The sequence below is a fragment of the Ascaphus truei genome, chromosome 3 (assembly GCF_040206685.1).
Source record: "Ascaphus truei isolate aAscTru1 chromosome 3, aAscTru1.hap1, whole genome shotgun sequence".
Lineage (NCBI taxonomy): Eukaryota > Metazoa > Chordata > Amphibia > Anura > Ascaphidae > Ascaphus > Ascaphus truei.
Window position 1 is genome coordinate 76,954,301 of NC_134485.1, and position 19,753 is coordinate 76,974,053.

The 19,753-nt window shown below is 41.7% G+C and overlaps 1 protein-coding gene across 2 annotated transcripts; it reads left to right on the forward strand.

The window, feature by feature from the left end:
• The first annotated feature begins 641 nt into the window (after positions 1–641).
• IFT22 (intraflagellar transport 22) lies at positions 642–19,105 on the forward strand. 2 transcript variants are annotated; one of them, XM_075594343.1, is made up of 5 exons: positions 642–827; positions 1,735–1,817; positions 4,048–4,134; positions 14,111–14,313; positions 15,924–19,105. In XM_075594343.1, the coding sequence occupies exons 4-5, from the start codon at positions 14,133–14,135 to the stop codon at positions 16,070–16,072; spliced, it is 330 nt and encodes a 109-aa protein (XP_075450458.1). In that variant the 5' UTR covers positions 642–827; positions 1,735–1,817; positions 4,048–4,134; positions 14,111–14,132; the 3' UTR covers positions 16,073–19,105. The 2 variants fall into 2 exon arrangements, with proteins under 2 accessions (XP_075450458.1, XP_075450457.1); XM_075594342.1 differs by having other exon boundaries at positions 642–1,289; positions 15,924–18,108.
• The last annotated feature ends 648 nt before the right edge of the window (positions 19,106–19,753 follow it).

The window sequence follows — 19,753 nt, forward strand, 5'->3', positions numbered from 1 at the left end:
CTGGAGAGGCGATCGTGGGCGTAGCGAACGCGTCACGGAACTGGTTCGCCCACATTGGCTGAACCAGCTCAAGTGACGCTGACGTCACGCGACTGCAGCCCCAAATCTCAAATGAACTTGTCTCTGCAAAATGAAGCAGCGTCGGCGCGTGCAGCGCCGTGGCACTTGAGGAACTGCAATAGCAAATCAGGTAAGTGTCCCGAAAGTGCGCGCACATAGCATTGCGCCCACCATGACCTCGGCCTTAGATCGTAAATACAAAAAAGTAGGGGTACCCCGAGGGTGAAAATGAAAAAGTAGTGGTAAACCAAATCTTTAATACCGCTCACTACAAACACTGGATTAATTATGTATTAAATGGTGAACTTTAGAAAACATGGCCTGTTGGTGGCTTGGACCAATCCCCTTGATCAATGTAAAGTGCTGTGTATTGGTCATTATAAATAAAGATATATACCCATTAATTATTAATTTTACTAATGAACTCGTATATTTTGAGCCACTGTAGGTTTTATACAGCATATTGTCCAAAACTCTTCAGGGAATGTAGGTCTAAGCGGGACAATTTGTCGAAAGTGCGAGGGAGGTCTGAAAGTGAAGTCTACTCACCTCTGGAAACGGCTGCAACCAATCAGCATACCGGAATGTATTTGCCATGGTAACACTGGAGACGCAGTTAGAGGCCGCAGAGAAGCACACGGCCTGGAGTTCACGGGCGGAGCGACGGGCATAGGAGACCCGGGATCAAATGTTAAAGCAGCGTTAGGAACAACAGAGTGACGGCTCTCACAGCAGAGACGCTCAGTCAGCAGATAGGGATCGTATAGGTCAGGAGAGACCCCCAACCCACCGTCTTCCGGAGAGACCCTCAATCCCACCCCCTCCGGGATCGACCCCCAATCTCACCCCCTCCGGGATAGACCCTCAATCTCACCCCCTCCGGGATTGACCCTCAATCTCACCCCCTCCGGGATAGACCCTCAATCTCACCCCCTCCGGGATAGACCCTCTATCTCACCCCCTCCGGATAGACCCTCAATCTCACCCCCTCCGGGAGAGACCCTCACTCGCTCTAGCTCACCCTTTTTAACAGAGATCCTCAATCTCACCCAATTTAGCCGAGTTTCTTTTTAATCTCGTCGCCTCTGGAAGAGACCCTGTATATCATCCTCTGTATGAGAGATCCCCAAACGCCATACATTTAGATTTCTACATTTTTAAATCCAAAAGGTTTTTACTGCACTCCCAAAATGTTCAAGGCGAAAGTGCTAATTGTTGGACCCAGCGAGGTATGGACTTGGCTGACATATTTTCATTATAACTTATTTGTGAGACATATCCCACAGAGCAGTAAAATAGATGGTGATATGACACATATTCTAATCTAATACAGTACATAGATATGTCCTGCTTAGGCGATCCTCCAATATAATAATGTAACCAATTATTATTTTATTTTGCATAGCACCATCCATTGCATGCAGCATACAAAAGAAATCAACACTGTCCTTAGGCTGGCCTTTATTCAATTAATTTTTTAAGTTAATTGATTTGGTGAACTTAGTGCTTTATAAAAATTATTGTAAAATATGGTACAGTTGAAAAATGTTTTTATTAATATTTATGTTAACATTTTTTAATGCAATTTTTGTAATGGTTTTCTTTGATGTGAACATCTGTACATTTCCCTTTTTCAGTGCACTGTAAGTTATAACGTTTCTTTGTTTTTTGCAGTGTGGAAAAACCGTTTTAGCCAATTTTTTGTCAGATACCACCGAGCCTGTAGGTGGAGAATACAACCCAACTCAGGGTGTGAGGTAATGTCCTAAACACGTCAAATCATAATCTTTTTGGAGTCGTTTTGCCTCCCTATTTCTCCTTTTTTTTTTTTTCCTTCTATCCTCATGTTTTAAAGAACTATTGTCCGGTTTTACTTTGGAAGGCCATTTTCTATTTTTATCAACTGGTGAATGCTTCACAGTCACCATAATGGCATAATTTAATGTGTGTGTGTCTTATTGCCAATATTATAAAAAAAGATTTGATAAACAGACTAATACTTCTCTATTCAAATCCGGTTTGTAATTCTCTGTGGTAATGTATTGTTAACGCAGGATTTATTTGGGGATCTCTTACGATCTTGTTGGTGTGGCCATTGAACGTTGACTCGCCAAGTGGAAAGCGAAGCAGATGAATGAGGGAATTTTGGGTAATAATGGCGCTAGGAACAAGATACTTTAGAGCCGGTATAGAAGACAGCATTGGTGTCCTCTAATGTTATGTCATTGTTTCCCAGCAATTATCCAGACAAAACATGACTGTTAAATGCAAATACAGGAAAGGAAAAATTCTGCACCTTTATGGTCTATTTACTAAAGTTTCCTTGCTGCAAAACGAGTGCAAATAATAGCACCATATTTATCTAAGGAGATTTAATCTTATTGAAAGCAATTGGTTTTTTTCTTTGATAAATCAGGTGCAATTTTCTTGCGCTGCTTTTACCCCAGATTTGCTGCTGGGAGACTTTAGTAAATAATACCCGCCGTGTGACTTTTTCACCTTCAGGGTTTATGTCTCACCTCACTCCTTGGTATTGCATTAAGTTACTCATCCACCATTTGTTGTGTATTATTCTTTATATGGAGATATAAATAGACTTCGAGTGTTATTACTTAGCGCTAATATCTAATATGGTTTTTAGAAGTCCTGGGATCAGGGTGCCTGTGCTCTACAGACAATACGACCCAGGAATGTTGATATGAAAGAGGGTGGCCACAGCGCTATCCAGGTTTTCCAAAAATATACTTTCTTTTTTTACATGGTTTAAAAAAAAAAAAAAAAAAAAAAGTCTACACAGGATTAAGAAAAATAAGATCTTATTGAACTTCTATTTTTACACTACTTAGAAAAAAGTATGTTTGGAAACCTGGATGGGAGTGCTGTGGCAACCTCTTTCATATATCTAAAACTATTTTAGATATGAAGTCATCCGCTCACTCCAGTTCTTACAAGACTCAAGGTGCAACAAGCCAGCTAATTCCTGCAACAACAACAACATCAAATAAATAAACGCCATAGCAACATCTCTGCAGTCACAGTTTCTTAGCACAGTCTCATCCAGGTCCTTATTCCAGTATATGGAGGTGTGTAGCAGATTTGGAGAAAAACACAGAAAATAGAAACATTTGGCATGTCTTTTTATGATTTGAAAAACAGCCATGGCGATTATTTGAATTAATATTTATACCCTTCTGGCAGCAAAAGAGTTAGTCAGGAGGGCAAATATAAATGTACAACAAGGTGCTGTATACACAAAGATAAGGGAAATATCTCTTCATTCTGTTTTTGTTTTTTGTTTTTTTTAATTTAATTTTTATTAACATTTTTAGGGAGAGGGGGAAATGAAGAAAATAAAAGATGTGGGGGGGGGGAGGGGGGAAAGGGTACAAAAAATAAAGACAGAAGAAATAACATATCCATTTAGAATTTTACCTATCAAATCATCTTATAATATTCAGTCACACAGTTAATATATATATATATATATATAGCATTTTTTTTACAACAACATTAGGTGGGTATTGATTTCTGGTTGACCAGCACCCCAAATCCAAGGTAACCATATTCATTCTGTTTAAAGAGGTTTGTTTACGCAAATCTGTGTTTGATCTCTTATGGATTTGTATAGAAAACATTTAGAAAAAATACATGAACGGAGATGTATTAACACGGGTCTGTTTTCATGCATTGTTCCATGTTCTGCTTGTGTGTGTCAATTGTAAGAAAGGGTTTCCTAATTGAGACGCAAATCGTTAGCGAAATAAAGTTTACGCCACCTCAGACTTTTTGGACGCAAATACAAGACAATGAGAGATGCAGGATTTGATACGTCTCACTAGAATCTGTGCGTTATGTAACTCCTCGTACTGACATTCCCTAAATCACAAGCTGACACAAGTGCTCTAAACTTGGAGCAATTACCTTGAATCATTGATATGAATTTGCTTTGATACATACAGTAGGATAACAGTTATTTTGTATTCATAGGATCCTAGAATTTGAGGGCCCAAATGTGAATGGCAATAAAGGTTCTGCATGTGAAGTTGAGCTTTGGGACTGTGGAGGAGATAATAAGTAAGTAAAATATTGGAAGTTGAAATAGTCTGAGAATGAGTGATACTGTTTCTAAAACACATGACGACATTTACTAAGCAGTGCCAAGCACTGCACGGCTTATTCACATCCATTAGATGGAAGGAAATTGTTTTATGTTCACAACAGCTGCTAACAGCTCTGCCAGAAGTGTCATTCATATCCCTCTAGTGGTGAAGGATTAGTACTGTCTTTAAAGAAATATATCTACAGATTGCTTTCAATGAACACATTTAAAAGTACATTTAGGGTTGCCAGACATCCCATATATACAGGATTGTCCCTTATTTCATTGATGTCTTCCGTTGTCATGGAAAGGTCTGTTGGGACGCATAATTGTCCTGTATTTTAGTGCCTTGACATGAAATGCCTGAACGTAACATTACTGTAATAAAATCAGTCCTAAAAACGTAATACCTTTCTTCTTGTGTAATAGTTACCCTTTGTGATAGATGTCTCCTTGCTAACTTATTAAAATAATAAAGTTGGGACACTGCCTGATCATCTCATAATACCATGACACCCACCCCTATGTGCGGTACTTTTCTCCCACTGCTACTACACCTTTCTCTGCCCTGCCGAGAGCAAATTATTAATCGCTCGTTATGACGTCACCACTTTCATTCTGGATTTCGGCGTTCCGTAATATAAAAACTTAAATGTGGCAACCTCAAGTAAATCCTTAAAGAGGCAATCCAAGCAGCTTAAAACAAATAAAAAATAATATATTTTATTGTTTTAATCTATACTGCCTTTAGTTACCTTTAATTACCTAAGATGGCGATCGATTTTAGTTCTCCAGTGATCAATCGTCAAAATCCGTCTTCCCAGGGTTCATTAAATGGCTGCCTTTCAGTTTCAAATCAATGCTTTAGTTAGTGTAACTCAGCAGCTACAATGTATTCTTATATTACGGAGGTAGCATTATCTATTGTTACAATTACATCCAAACTACTGGGAATATTGGCAACAAATGATTACAAACAGGAAAGTGTTACAAAGACTTGAACTTGTTGGGGAGTAGCTAAAACCTGCTATTGAAATCAAAAGATGCTCAGTGTATTAAAATGCATTAAGAATGGCATTAAGTGTTGAATTTTTAAATAAAAAAAGTTGTAAGTATTATCTAATGCTACCAAACTGACTTATTTCAAAACAAAAACAAAAAAACCCAACAACCACATGTAGGATATTGCTTGGATTGCTCCTTTAAGTTAATCTATGTATAATTTCTGTAAACAATACAGCTGGACCCCGTTATAACGCGGTGCTTGGGGTCCACATAATCCGTCCGTGTTATAACAGGGATCACAGAGAAAAAAATGGCTGCCGCAATCAGGAGACCCGGCGACATCCCCACGCAGGACTTGGGGTGCTTTGGATCCGACACCACGGGTCAGCCATCGTGTGTCTGTCTCATTTACTAAACTTCAATAAGTGGCTTTTAGAACTATAAATGCCCATATAGTGCGATATTGCCTGTGTTGCTATTCACAAAGCTCCGATAACGGGGCAATATCGCATTGAAACAACTTTTTATTGTACTATAAAACTTTGGCAAAAAAAGCCGTACGATTAGCCAGAAAATGCCCCAAATCGAATTTTCTAGCCAGAAACTACTATTCACTAAGCAGTGATAAGCATATCGTACTTTAAGAACTTGCAATATTTTGGCGCCAGCTAAAGATATTGCAAGATGGATAAAAGCATTTTCTTTTCGTTTTACTGCACATGATTGATACTAGAGGCCGGCGGAGACCCACGGGGACCCACGGAATTCTTCCAGCGAGATCAGTTTTGATTTTATCTACTTTGACATTTAAGTTTTTATGGAAGAGTGTAGCCACTCCATTTTGTTTCATAGGGGATGTAATGGTAGATTAACGGATAATCATTACTCAATAGCAATGACTGGTCTCCTTTTTTTCTAATGGGTTTCTTGTAACATACATTTTATCTCCCCCTAGTCTTTTGGCCTCTGACGGAGCTATTTGTCTTTTTCGGGGGGTGTTTAGGCCCTTGGTTTTTTGAGAAATTGTATTAAAATTATATTAATTGGCAAGATAATATGCCAATGGTATATAATGTGGATGAACAGTGATAGCATATACAGGCAGTCCTCGGTTATCCGACACAATGCGTTACTCAAAATGGCGTTGTAAAGCGAAACACGTTTTCCCATAGGAACACTGTTTAAATGAAAGGTTCCGTTCCTGAAGACATTTTTAACACTAAAATACACCAAATATTTTATGCCGGCAATAAGATATGCAGCACACACATAAATTATATAGTGTATATACTGTATTATATATATAATATAACATAATAAATAATATATTATATAGTATAATATAATATTATATAGTATAATATTATATATATACGCTCTTACGATGCTTTGCAACGTTGTTTATGTGAATTTGTATATATATACACACATACACAACGTTGCAAAGCGTCGTAAGAGCGTTGGATAAGCCATTTTGGCGTTGTAAAAATGAATATAGGTATGCATTGCATAGCGTTGGATAAGCCATTCGTTGTAAAGCGAAGCGTTGTAAAACGAGGACTGCCTGTACATATTAGAAAAATCAGTTCATCAAACTTTATAAACATTTTGGTGCAAGAACATATGTACCAAAAAATACACAAGTTAGAGCACAATGATGACAAATGCTTGTGGGACAGGACATGGGGAAAGTGTAGACAAGGTAGGGTGGGATAAACAGAGGACCCCAGTTTCCAAACTTTAAGGGGACCAACCATTCACAGGATAAATAAGCATGGGGGGGGGGGGTGCATTGTATGGGTAGTCATACACATCAGAACAAGGGGTAGGAGGAGGGAAAATAAACATTGTAATTATTGACATCACTTTTTAAAAAAATATTAAGTACGGTAGTTCAAGCTGACAGTCCCTCTCCAGATATCGCAAAACCTATATTCAACCTGTGGGGGGGGGGGGGGGGAACAGAATAAAAAACATATATAGAAAATAACCTTTAATATATAATATTAAGTCAGCCACTGGACTTTGAAAAACGTTTCTGGAGTTTACAATTTATTATCAACCTGTAACTTATGTCCAGAACATATCTCATCTTGAGATATTGTCTTAGGTTGATGCTTAAGGTGCAATCAGCCCTGATTTTTTTTAAATAGGCTTAATTTTCGCTCGTCTTGGAATTAAAGCCTTCACCCATGCCGGGCGCTGTGGTTTAGGTAGAAGACAGGCCTGCTGGGGGGGCCTCCAGGTCTTCTGGTTCAAGTACAGTAAACCTAGTGATTTCAATTTTTCTTCACCTTCTTCTGGTGAAAGAAGAGCATGCATTGTTTCATGGTAAGTGAACAGCAGCTTGCACGGAAATCCCTAGAGATAGTGAATTTTATTGTTTCGCAAAATATTGGTAATCTGCGCTTACATTTTCCGCTTATTCAGCGTGATTCGGGCCAAATCAGGGAAGATAAGTTGGACGTTATCTTGTTCAATCTTTTGGATGGATCTAGCAGCTCTCAATATCTCCTCTTTAGTACGGAAATAATGTAGACGTGTGATCACATCTCGCAGTTTTGCCAGGGGAATGGGGAATTTCAAGGGGGAGATCAAGATTTTTAGGTCAAGGGAGCCTGTGTGCTCTGTCCATCTGGATTTTATCTCCCGATTTGTTTCTTGTAGGAGTGACGTTAAAAAGCCGGGTAAGATATGTCAAGTTGGGCGTTGTCAACTTCTTCCGGTATTCCTCTAATCCGCAGATTATTACATCTTGACCTGTTCTCGTATCCTCCAATTTTCAGAAATTATTTTAACTTGTCTTTAATTTGTGACTTTCTTGGGTCTGGGACTCCTGAGCAAGGGCAATGGTATCCACCCTTTCCTCCAAGTCAGCAATATGGTCCCCAATAGATGCTATCTTGTCTTTGAGGCTGTGATGGATACTCTGTATTTCAGAATGAAAAGAATTTTTCATGTCTTGAACAAATATCAACATTTATTTCCGAGTGAGTGCGGAATATACTTCGTCCTCAGAATTTCGTTCTGGATCTGCATCTTCGCCTGCGACAGACGCTTCTTGATCTTTAGCCCTAATAGTGCGGCTTTTTTTTAAAGAAAAGGGAGGCCTCCTGCGTACTGTAGGTTTTTTTTTTTTTTTGCATGGGTGTTGTTGATTGGCAAGTTTTTATTTATAGTGAGAGTTGAACTTATTTAGATGATGTACAGTATACTTTAAGTTGAGTTAAGCCCCCTCATTACCGAGGTATCTCGCTCATTCACACATTGCTTACAATTATTCACTTGTTTTTTTGATTGAGCTTTTGACTCCCTGGTGTCTCCAACCCCCCTCCTCCCTGCAGGACTATCTTAGGGAATGCACGAAGCCCAATAACCTGTGTTAAATAGATGTTGGGGCTCAGGGAAAGGTACAGGAAAGTCTGTGAGGGGAGGAAGAGTGGGTTTTTTTTTTTGCCCACTTAGGGGGTGTTCTTTGTTGTCAGTGTCTCTCCTCTCTATGTTGAACCGATCCTGCAGCTAATCTCCTCTCTACAGATAGACTCCAGGGACCAGTTTCCCCTGCTCTGTGTGCGTACCACCTTCCCCCGATCAAAGCTTACCAGCTCTCTCCTCTGATGGGGCACTCAGGAGCAGGACAGCTGTTTTGGGGCTTGCTTCCTTCCGCCACTTTTCTTTGCAGACCTTCCCGCAGCAGGATCGGACAGATCAAGATCTGAGCCCTAGCAATCTTCGGGTGGTTGCATGGGGACAAGGCTGTTGCCTGCTCTGGAATTCTCTCCTCCCCGGCCTGTAGCTGCACCCCACCTCCCTCTCACTGCTTCACAGGCCCACCACAGCCATTTTGGAGAAGAGGGGAAAGTCGGGCGATCCGATTACACACCGCCACTGCCCGCAAGCAACAGTTCCCACCGACAGGGGAGGTCGCCGCAGGTTCCCCTCTACCCGTGGGGGGCCCCAATCGGCAGTCTTGGGGAAGGAGAAGACGCAAGGCTGCGCGCTCCAGCAGCACTACAGCGGAGCGCTGAACAAAGATGGCTGCCGCTCTCCTCGATGCAGCCCCACCGGCTGACCTCTCTGCAGTGCTGGGTCTTGAGTCGGAAGTTGCCGCCCTGGTCTCACGCGTTGATACTCCGACAGGTGAGGTCCCCGCCTACCTCAGCCAGCCACCGGCGATCGCCAGACCAACGGGGCAGGCAAGACTTGGCAATCTGGCACCTGCGGGAGGCTCAGACTGGCAGTCTATGGGGTCGGGTTAGACACAAGCGCTCCGGCAGTAATACAGCGGAGCGCCGAACTGAAATGGCCGCCACTCCTCTTTCCTCCTGTCTACCAGTGGCGGCGGACCTCCTGCTGCAGCGTCGAGGCTCAAGTCGGGTGAGCCCTCGCCGGTACTGCTCACTTGCGGCGGCCGGGGACCTTGGAGGATGTGGTCACTGGACTGATGGGGCAGGTAAACTACGGCGCGCCACGGCAAAATGGCTGTTCCCCTATTCCGTCCTCACTCAGGTATATATGTTTTTAGGCGGGAAGAGATATCCTCGGGATGCCTCTCAGACTCCGGCACTTTAATAGTGTAGCCCTGGGTAGTTTTGGGGCTATTATTCTGTCCTCCTGGCAGTAAAGCCTAGTAAGGGTAGGTTTGCCAGGAGTATTCATGGGTTTTTCCCACACATGCAGCTCAGTGGGTCAGAGAAGGTGGGCAATCAGGCCTTCTGTCCAATCAGTGACAGAGGGCTGGTTCTCACTGGAACTGTTTTAGTGTGTTGCACTTCCTGATTTAGCCAGTTGGTCTCTACCTTTTAAGAGAGGCAGGTTCACCCGTACTAAGCTGTCAGGGCTCTGGCAGGCTTGAGGCCCTCCCTCCAGGGAGAGGTGGGGAACCATACCTCCTATCCCACAAGGGGATAGGGGAAGAGCAAGGACCACTCTCTGTGCCCTTTTGGTTGGGAGTAGGATCCAGGGACATCCTGAGGGTGAAGACCCTTCTATTGCTGTTATCTATCAACTGCTGCTGAATACAGAAGACCAAATAAAGATCCTGTGTTTTTACCTATACCTTCCTGGCCTAAGACTGAAGTCTATTAGGAGGAGGGGGACGAGAATTATTTTGCAGAGACTTCACCCCATACAGCTGGGGGCTGCACGAGATGGAGGCGCTGCACCTGTGAGTAGAATTTGGGCAAGACCCCAGAAGCCTGTCCTGTTATTCCCCTTTACCATCATGCGAGGGAGACCCAGGCCCCCCTGTTACCAGCTGGTATGCACAACACAAAGCCATGTAACCAGAGTAGCATTTCCCCCTAGGAGACACTATGTGAGATTGGGTGGGGGGGAAACAGGATTACAATAGTTTTATGATAAGTGTATGTATATAAGTTTCCATTGCTAGATAGTTGGCCAGGGACTGAGAATTATTTCAAGATGGCCTTTCTGGCAGACTATTGGGCCCAATTTAGTTGGGGCAAGGTTTATGTTGTAGGGAAGCCGTTATTCACTTTTTTTTTCTTTTTGTGGGCTCACCCTTATAGTATTTTGCCCAAGTGAACCCGCCAGGGCAAACAAGGGGGGGGGGGGGGGGATCAGCGGCCCCAGATCCTGGATATGTTCTCTTCCCAGGCCTGCAAAATGTGGTTTCACCAGCTAGGCCCCAAATCTCAATTGTATTAATATTATATCCAGATTATGTCCAAAATTCAAGTTTTTGGCCTCTAAATACTCTTCTTTATTGGCTTTTCGGATTTGAATAGTATTGTTTGCTGTGAATAGGTATGAGCCTGGATTAGTCTGGATTGATGTTCCTTTTTTTATGGAGCTGCAGCCTCATACGTCCATCTTGTTCAGGCTCCAGGCCACGCCCCCGACATAACCTGACTCCCATTGAAAGTAACCAAACTCCTGATAAATATCTGATCTCCTGGTAGGATTTAAATACCAATTTAGATCTCGATATATGGAAAGATATATCGGAGGCCACCTCCAAACATCCATTGTTCATTGTTATCAAGGAGAATATCTACAAACTAATATTCAGATGGTTCATGACTCCTACTAGGTTACACTTTCTCCCCCTACCCCCCCCCCCCCAGGTATCTCACCATTATGTTGGCGTAATTGTGGTGAAATGGGGAATATACTGCACGTATTTGGTCATGCCCTAAAATCTAACCACTATGGAGGAAAGTGTTTGCCCTAATATATGGGATCCTGGGGATATATATTAATAAAAAGGGACAGTGCAGGCTCCATAGTGTAAATAGTTAAGGTTTAATTATCACAAGCCAAAATCAGTACACTCACAGCAATGAGGTAGGATATGCACATCGAACAAAATCACCCGTCATCCGTGGTTTCTCTGTCGGTCAGGAGCTTTGATCTTGTAGCTGCATTCATGTGAATTTCTTCCTACAGCCGGGTACCTCCGTATTGTGCGTCCACTCAATGGCCCCCCGGCTGAATAGCACACGCTTCTTTGGTTCCGCAGCACAACAGTTCCCTTCAAATTCAGCAAAAGCTCAGTGAGCTGGATACTTGGTGTAGTCAGTAGAGCCCTTTCGTATTTCGTCGCAAATATACCGGCAACTTCATCAGAGGAAAGGGATGAGTACATACTCATACCTTTTTATATAGTCCAAATTGATCTATTAGTACCCAAAGTGAGTGGAATAAGTTGATTGCATATGGCTACAAGAGAGGACACTGCTCACATACAGGGGATAACATACAACAGCTGGCAATAAATGAAGCAAAACAATATAAGGAATAAATAGCTTCTAATTAAATATGCATATTAAGGATAACCTACTCCTCTTAATGAAAGGAAATTACTATACAGTGAATAGCAAATACGATGATAACAATAATACATGTTATACATCCATTATATACAGTATGAGTACATATATGTAAACATTTTAAAAATACATAGATAAAATAGCAATTACTACCAATTATAATGTGAAAGTGAATAAACTGGTGAGGGGAAAAAAACATTAATGAAATGAATAGTTGCATATTTTAAATGCTGAATAGTGATAAATGTGATGAATTATAATATTAATGTGAATACAATACATAAATGATTATTAAAGTGGGTGAACTGCTATGTGTGATTGTGATAGTTACACATAATGTGTATATGTATAATTTGAATATGTTTTATTTTCATCTACGTGCTATCTGCTATTCACTGTAGAGTATTTTACTTTCTTTAATATGAGTAAGTTATCCTTAATATGCATATTTAATTAGATTTGGCCCCCTTGGTTCCGACATGCAGGTATATCGCCATATTTAGATTAAAACATTCTGAACATTGTGATTTATGCTGTATCTAAACTTATTTTCATTATATTCTATATGTACAAATGCTGTATCCTTCCCTTTTCTCCTAATTCCTCAATTGTCATTTTACCAGATTATATGTATCAATGTATTCCCCCCCCCCCCTTTTTTTTTTTTTATGTATCCCCTTCCCCAAATTTTGAAAAATGATTAATAACTTAAGTAACAAAAAATGCTAGTTACATTAGAATACATAAAAAAAAATTCCTTTTTAAAAAAATTTTTTTCATAGAACAGAACTAATTTATTTAAAAAAAAACACATGTAGGATATTGCTTGAATTGCAGCTTTAAGAAGTAGTTAATCGAAGTTCAACTGTTAATTGAGAGCAGCAGATTTAGTAACCGCTTTTTGTCTGGCTAGACACAGAAGAGCTGCCGGGTGGCTGTAGAGGATGGATGTCATAATTGTACTTGGTAGTTAGTATACCAGCCCCAATACCGAACCCTTAACCAAACAATTTGTTACCAGTAGATACAATATAAACATGAACTCATTACTGTATTGATACTACTGTTGTAAAGTTAATCTAGTTACTGTTCTAAACGGGGCGAGACGCGCGACGTTGTGGCCACCCATGAAGAAGTGTTTACTTACGTGACACGTACGTCAGTGTGCTTTGCCTGTTACTGACGTCAGTACAGAGTTAGGGAAAGGACGTGGCTCACAACACAGCGCATCTCTCCCCATTTAGAATAAGAAGTAGAAATGATCAATGCAGCTAATATAAAAGTACGTTACATTTAGTAAATAAATCAATTAAACTTAAATTTAATATATCTTTTATGCAGACAAACGATCACACATTTGAGTTGCATAATAAAACTTTTGCATTGTGCAGAATAATGGATAATTTGCGCCTAAGTTTGCCCAAACTTTGGCTTACATGTGTCAAGGCAAAAGTTGTGCAGTTTTGGGGGATAAAATCCTTCTTGGTTTGAATTTCATGCAACTCTATAAAATGTGTTGCAAATATTAGGCTAGCAAGAATGTCTGCTATTTTGCACATAGTGAGAACCTCCGTACCGGACTCTACTTTATGCAACTGCAAGGGAAGATTGCTATTAAGATTTGTTTTTATCATACAGCAAAAATAAAAATATCACTTGTGAGCACATTCACATGTCAGACAGGTCTGCAACGTTGCTCTTCACCATTATCTCTTAGCATACAGTTCTTCCACTGCAGCCAGAGATTCTGGGAAATTACTTTCAAATGGGCACACACGGTAACCTTTTGCTTCAAATCCATTTTAACATTGAGCTCTATAAGATACATCTACATCATACAGAGCTTTGATATTCTACAACAAGGATATGATTAGTGCTATACGTTAGGTTTATACAGTATGCAAGTTTAGATGTGCTAGGGCAGGCCTGTCCAACTCCAGTCCTCGAGGGCCGCAACCAGGCCAGGTTTTCAGGATATCCCTACTTCAGCACAGCTGGCTCAATTAGTGGCTCAGTCATACTAATTTCCAATTTCTGACCTATAATCTTGTCCCTTAGTTAGTTTGTTTTTTCTTGTGTTTTGACCTTGTCATGCATAAAAAAATATGTTCCTCTCTTTCTGACCACACTTTATACTCTGTCCTTTGGAAAGGTTTGAAAGTTGCTGGCCAGCCATGATTAAAGACTCGCATGGGGTTATAATTGTTTTTAACCTGGACATTCCAAGTCACCTAAAAGAAATAGAAATGTGGCATAGCAGCTTTATCCAGCAGCAGAGATTACAGGAGAATCGGTGTCTTCTAATTGCACATCACAAGCCCGGGTCAGGGGATGATCGAGAGCGTCCAGATTTATGTAAGTAATGAAAAGCAATGGTATTTGTTTTCTATAAAACAGGTGCAGTTTTTTTTGTACTCACCATGCCCAACTATTGCAGCAATGAGACTTTGATAAATACACCCATTTGAGTTGGAGTCAAATGTTCCAGTTGTCTAGATTTCTGTCTCTGAAGAGTAAAACTTGACACAATAGCAGATTTTATTAGCAGATAAATTTGCCTTTCTGAAGCCACTTTAGTTGACTAATCTGTAAATCTCAGCTTGGAGTAACCTTCAGATCACCATCACATGCAACCCATCAAAATGAGCTTTCCCTACTCTGCATGCAAAATTCTAAACCAGATTACACTCATGTAGCAAATCAACACTGATATTTTACCCACTTCAGTACCGAAGTGGCTTTTAATATATACATGATGATAAATTCATATGTTATTAAAGGAATGAATTGCCTTCATTTGATCAACAAACATATATCGCCGCATACTCCAACTAAATAAAGATTTTGGTACAGTTACACACCCTCTTCCTCAAGTGCATTTTACATCTATATGATTTATTATATTACCACTAGGTGGAAGTATAACATAACTATTTGTTAAACTCCAGCAGTGTTTTCTCTGGAAACTACTGGGCATAGAAGGGTAGGTAGCCGTATTCTCTGGAAACTACTGTATCTCAAAGTATTTGTATTTTGTTTTTAGCTGTAAAAAATGAATTTATATGTAAAATCTCAAATGTACAACATCCAAAGCATGGTGTTGTTATAAGTATAAAATAGTACTCGTTTTGTGGTACTCTTATCCATTACATGGCACTTGTTAATAAGTTTGAAACTACATCACAGCACGAAAGTAAGGTGCAGCACGTCAAGCATATTCTTTCACATCCTGTTTGTTGACTTAGAGGTTTAAATAAATGGGGATTTTCATCCAAATAGGACCTGAACGCCCGCTTCAGTCAATATAGATTTAACCTCTTAATCTGCTACTCACTGGCTAACTCAGTGTTTTTCAACCGGGATCCCACGAGCATCCCTAAAGCGTTTGCTGCAATTTTCAGGTCATTTGAAAATTGTCCCAAATACAGAAGAATTTACCATGCATCTGATCTCAGACACGCAATTAGAGAGGGTTGGTGTTCCTTTACTATGCATCTAATCTCAGACACGCTATTAGAGAGGGTTGGGGTTCCGCAGAATTTTACAATATAATTTTAGGGTTCCGTAACCAAAAAAAAGGTTACGAAAACTCCAGTTCACCATGGGTAAGATCACCATGCAAGGGTAGACTTTTTCTCTGTTAGAGGTTTATCATGTTCTCCAAACAAACATTTAAAAATCACAATAAATGTTGGTGCTGAAAATAAATATGTAAACCCAATTAACTCCTGGAACTTCCGATAAAGAGTTTATCGTCTTTCATTTGGCACACTAATTCTTGCCAAGTGATAACTTGTGCTATAAAGATAACATTCTTCAAAGGTATAATAACAATCCAAGAATATCAAACCTTTTGCTTCTAGAAGTTCCCCCAAAACATTGTGCTGCAATTTTTTGCTGGCTCCCCTTACATCTAAAATTAACATCAATATCATCTCCCCCTATTTCTCTGCTTTGTTTTACAGCCCCTGCACTAGCTAAGCTGCCGCTCGTACATTCCAATCTAGAAGAAGACCCTGAGGATGTTAAGATGGAATTTACAAAGTACCTCCGAGGCATAGTGAACTTGCTGTCTGAGAGCAGAGACCGGGAGGAGATGTCTTTTATCATATAAAATCACACAAATGCTAAGCTATGCAATGAGTTGTTTATGCCTTGTGGTTGTGAGTTCCTTTTCCCCACTCCCAAACCTGGACTTAAGGATTCAAGGTGTACATTGATTGTAAGGAAGAATACTATTGTACTATTTACATGACATGTTTTTGATGGCCACCCAAAAAAAAGTCAAGGTTAAAAACAAAAAGGAAATAACTGCTTAGCTTGCTGTAATCTACAATCCAGATCGTTGTGTAATGCAATAGATATTTTAGAGCAGGCCTGCCCAACTCGTAAAGTGAGAAGGGCCAAACTGCTCCAAGGAAAAAAAAATTGGGCCGCACGGGTTAAATCATCATCATCCTCATATCTCCCCCAGAACCCCTCACTATCAACCTTTACGATACTCCCCATCTATCTCTCATACCCCCATCTCTCCCCCTCACCCACACAATACCCCCTCCACATCCCCCCAGCCCATTCCATGTCAGCAGCCCCCCCAAGTCAGCATCCCATGTCAGCATCCCCACCCACAAGTCAGCATCCCCCCCATGTCTCTCTTCCTTCAATATGACACTCTGTCCCCCTCCCCTAAATGACACTCTCTCCCCCTCCTCTCAATATGACTATCCCCCTCCCCTCAATATGACACACTCTTCCCCCTCCCCTCGATATGACACTCTCGCTCCCTCCCCTAAATATTACACTCTCGCTCCCTCCCCTCAATATGACACTCTCCCTCCCCTCAATATGACACTCTCCCCCTCCCCTAAATGACACGCTCTCCCCCTCCCCTCAATATGACACTCTCTCCCCTCCTCTCAATATGACACACTCTGCCCCTCCCCTCAATATGACACACTCTCCCCCTCCCCTCAATATGACTCTCTCTCCCTCCCCTCAATATGACACTGTCTCCCTCCCCTCAATATGACACTCTCTCTCCCTCCCCTCAATATGACACTCTCCCCCTCCCCTAAATGACACTCCCCCTCCCCTCAATATGACACTCTCTCCCCCTCCCCTCAATATGACACTCTCTCCCCCTCCCCTCAATATGACACTCTCTCCCCCTCCCCTCAATATGACACTCTCCCCCTCCCCTCAATATGACACACTCCCCCTCCCCTCAATATGACACACTCTCCGCCTCCCCTCAATATGACACACCCTCCCCTCAATATGACACTCCCTCTCCCTCCCCTCAATATGACACACTCTCCCCCTCCCCTCAATATGACACACTCTCCCACTCCCCTCAATATGACACTCTCTCCCTCCCATCAATATGACACTCCCCCTCCCCTAAATGACACTCTCCCCTCCCCTCAATATGACACTCTCTGACCCTCCCCTCAATATGACACTCTTCCCCTCCCCTCAATATGACACACACTCCCCCTCCCCTCAATATGACACACTCTCTGCCTCCCCTCAATATGACACTCCCTCTCCCTCCCCTCAATATGACACTCCCTCCCCTCAATATGATACTCTCGCTCCCTCCCCTCAATATGACTATCCCCCTCCCCTCAATATGACACACTCTCCCCCTCCCCTCAATATGACACTCTCGCTCCCTCCCCTAAATATTACACTCTCGCTCCCTCCCCTCAATATGACACTCTCTCCCTCCCCTCAATATGATACTCTCCCCCTCCCCTAAATGACACGCTCTCCCCCTCCCCTCAATATGACACTCTCCCCCTCCTCTCAATATAACACTCTTTCCCCCTCCCCTCAATATGACACTCTCCCCCTCCTCTCAATATGACACTCTTTCCCCCTCCCCTCAATATGACACTCTCTCCCCCCCTGCAACTCACATCACACCGTCCCCCTGCAACTCACATCACTCTCCCCCCCTGCACCTCACATCACTTCCCCCACCCTGCACCTCACATGTCAGCAGCCCCCCCCTCGCATGTCAGCAGCCCACCCGCCTCACATGCTAGCAGCCCCCCCTCACATGTCAGCACCCCCCTCACATGTCAGCAGCACCCCCTCACATGTCAGCAGCACCCCCCCTCACATGTCAGCACCCCCCCCCTCACATGTCAGCACCCCCCCCCTCACATGTCAGCACCCCCCCTCACATGTCAGCACCCCCCCTCACATATCAGCACCCCCCCCCTCACATGTCAGCAGCCCACCACCCCACCAGCCCGTTTTTCACACCCCCCCCCACCAGCCCGTTTTTCACAGGCACCCCCCCACCAGCCTGTTTTTCTCACACACACACACACCTTAGATCAGCACATCCTCTCCCCGGTACTAAGCCCCGCCCCCGGCATGCTCTGACCTCCAACCCGCCCCCCCGGCATCCTGCTATTGAAAAAAAAATTACTCACAGCTGCCGCATCCTCCTCATGCTGCTGCTGCCCCCGCGCACCGCAAAACCCGGGGGCGGGGATTAGGGAGGGAAGAGGAGGAGGGGGGGATGAATCGCCGCCATTTTTTAAAACTTTTTATTTATTTATTTAATTAATTAACTGGCGCCCGGCCAGAGTCATCGCGGGCCGCACAGAGAGGCCAGGCGGGCCGTATGTTGTGCAGGCCTGTATTAGAGCATTTGTGATCCCTTGGCTTATAAACAACAAATGTTTTCTGTTACAAAAACAGTGGTCAATTGTTAAGAACATGCATATCAGAGGTTGTTGGTCAGTATAAATAATACTAAATGACTGAATAACCTTTTTTTTAATGAATGACATGCATTTGGTTCTTGGGCTCCCTATTCAATATGCTGTGGAGCCATCGTACCCTTACTGTTAAAGATTTCAGCTCCATTCTTTTTAATGCTACTGAAATCTTCCGGAGCAAGGGGGAGACCACTTCAAATTGAACAGGTGGTTTAGTTACATTTCTGGTGCAAATGACTTAAAGAACAGACAAGCTGTTAAAAACCATTTCAGAACAAGCACTATATTTTACAAAAATATTAATGTTTTCATGTGTTTTTGACATAGAAATATTTAAAAATGACTATTTTACAGTAAAACGGTAGCATATGAAGCTCAATGTTAATATATTTGTGATGCTATGTTTTTAATAAAAGAAACATTACTTACTACTTATCTTGTATGTTTTATTGCATTCGAATAAATGTATAAATGTTTATACAGAGCCAATTCAAAAGATAACCTTCTTTCTACCAACCTTTACTACTGGCAAGCTTTTAGGTGCTAACCTCTCCTCACCAGGCGTACTGTAGATAATCTTGCATTCATTAAAATAAAGTATATGTGCACAGTCTTAATGAGTGAAACATGAGACTCATTCTATAAACGTTTTAAACATTTAAAAACTAATTGTAATTGGGAAAAAACAGCCTCACTACCAGCAGGCTTCTACAACCTGTTGCGCCATGTTCACTAAATAGTGTTATTCGTAAGACATCTTCCAATGCCAAAAGACACATTATTAAATGTTTTTTTTAATACCATTTAATAAATGTCTCGTTGTGTTTCAGACCCATGTACTGAGAAACAGACAAGCTACAGAATTTGACATCAGAGGATCTAATGAGGCGTACCTGTATGTATCAATGCGAAAGTGCATCAGTTCTGGGGCAAACAAATACTACACAATATGTATCACAGAAAAAAAACCTATTTTTATTTAAAACTTTTATTTCTTCGATACCAATGGTGCAGGTATTTTGCTCCACTTTTGATCTAATATGTAATTCTTAATATTA

What these genes read in the sequence shown, in the direction of transcription:
- IFT22 (XM_075594342.1), top strand. Translation starts at nt 1,251, where the DNA reads ATGTTCAAGGCGAAAGTGCTAATTGTTGGACCCAGCGAG. An exon ending in TAATTGTTGGACCCAGCGAG is followed by an intron (nt 1,290 to 1,734) that starts GTATGGACTTGG and finishes TGTTTTTTGCAG; the next exon opens with TGTGGAAAAACCGTTTTAGC. An exon ending in TCGAGAGCGTCCAGATTTAT is followed by an intron (nt 14,314 to 15,923) that starts GTAAGTAATGAA and finishes TTTGTTTTACAG; the next exon opens with CCCCTGCACTAGCTAAGCTG.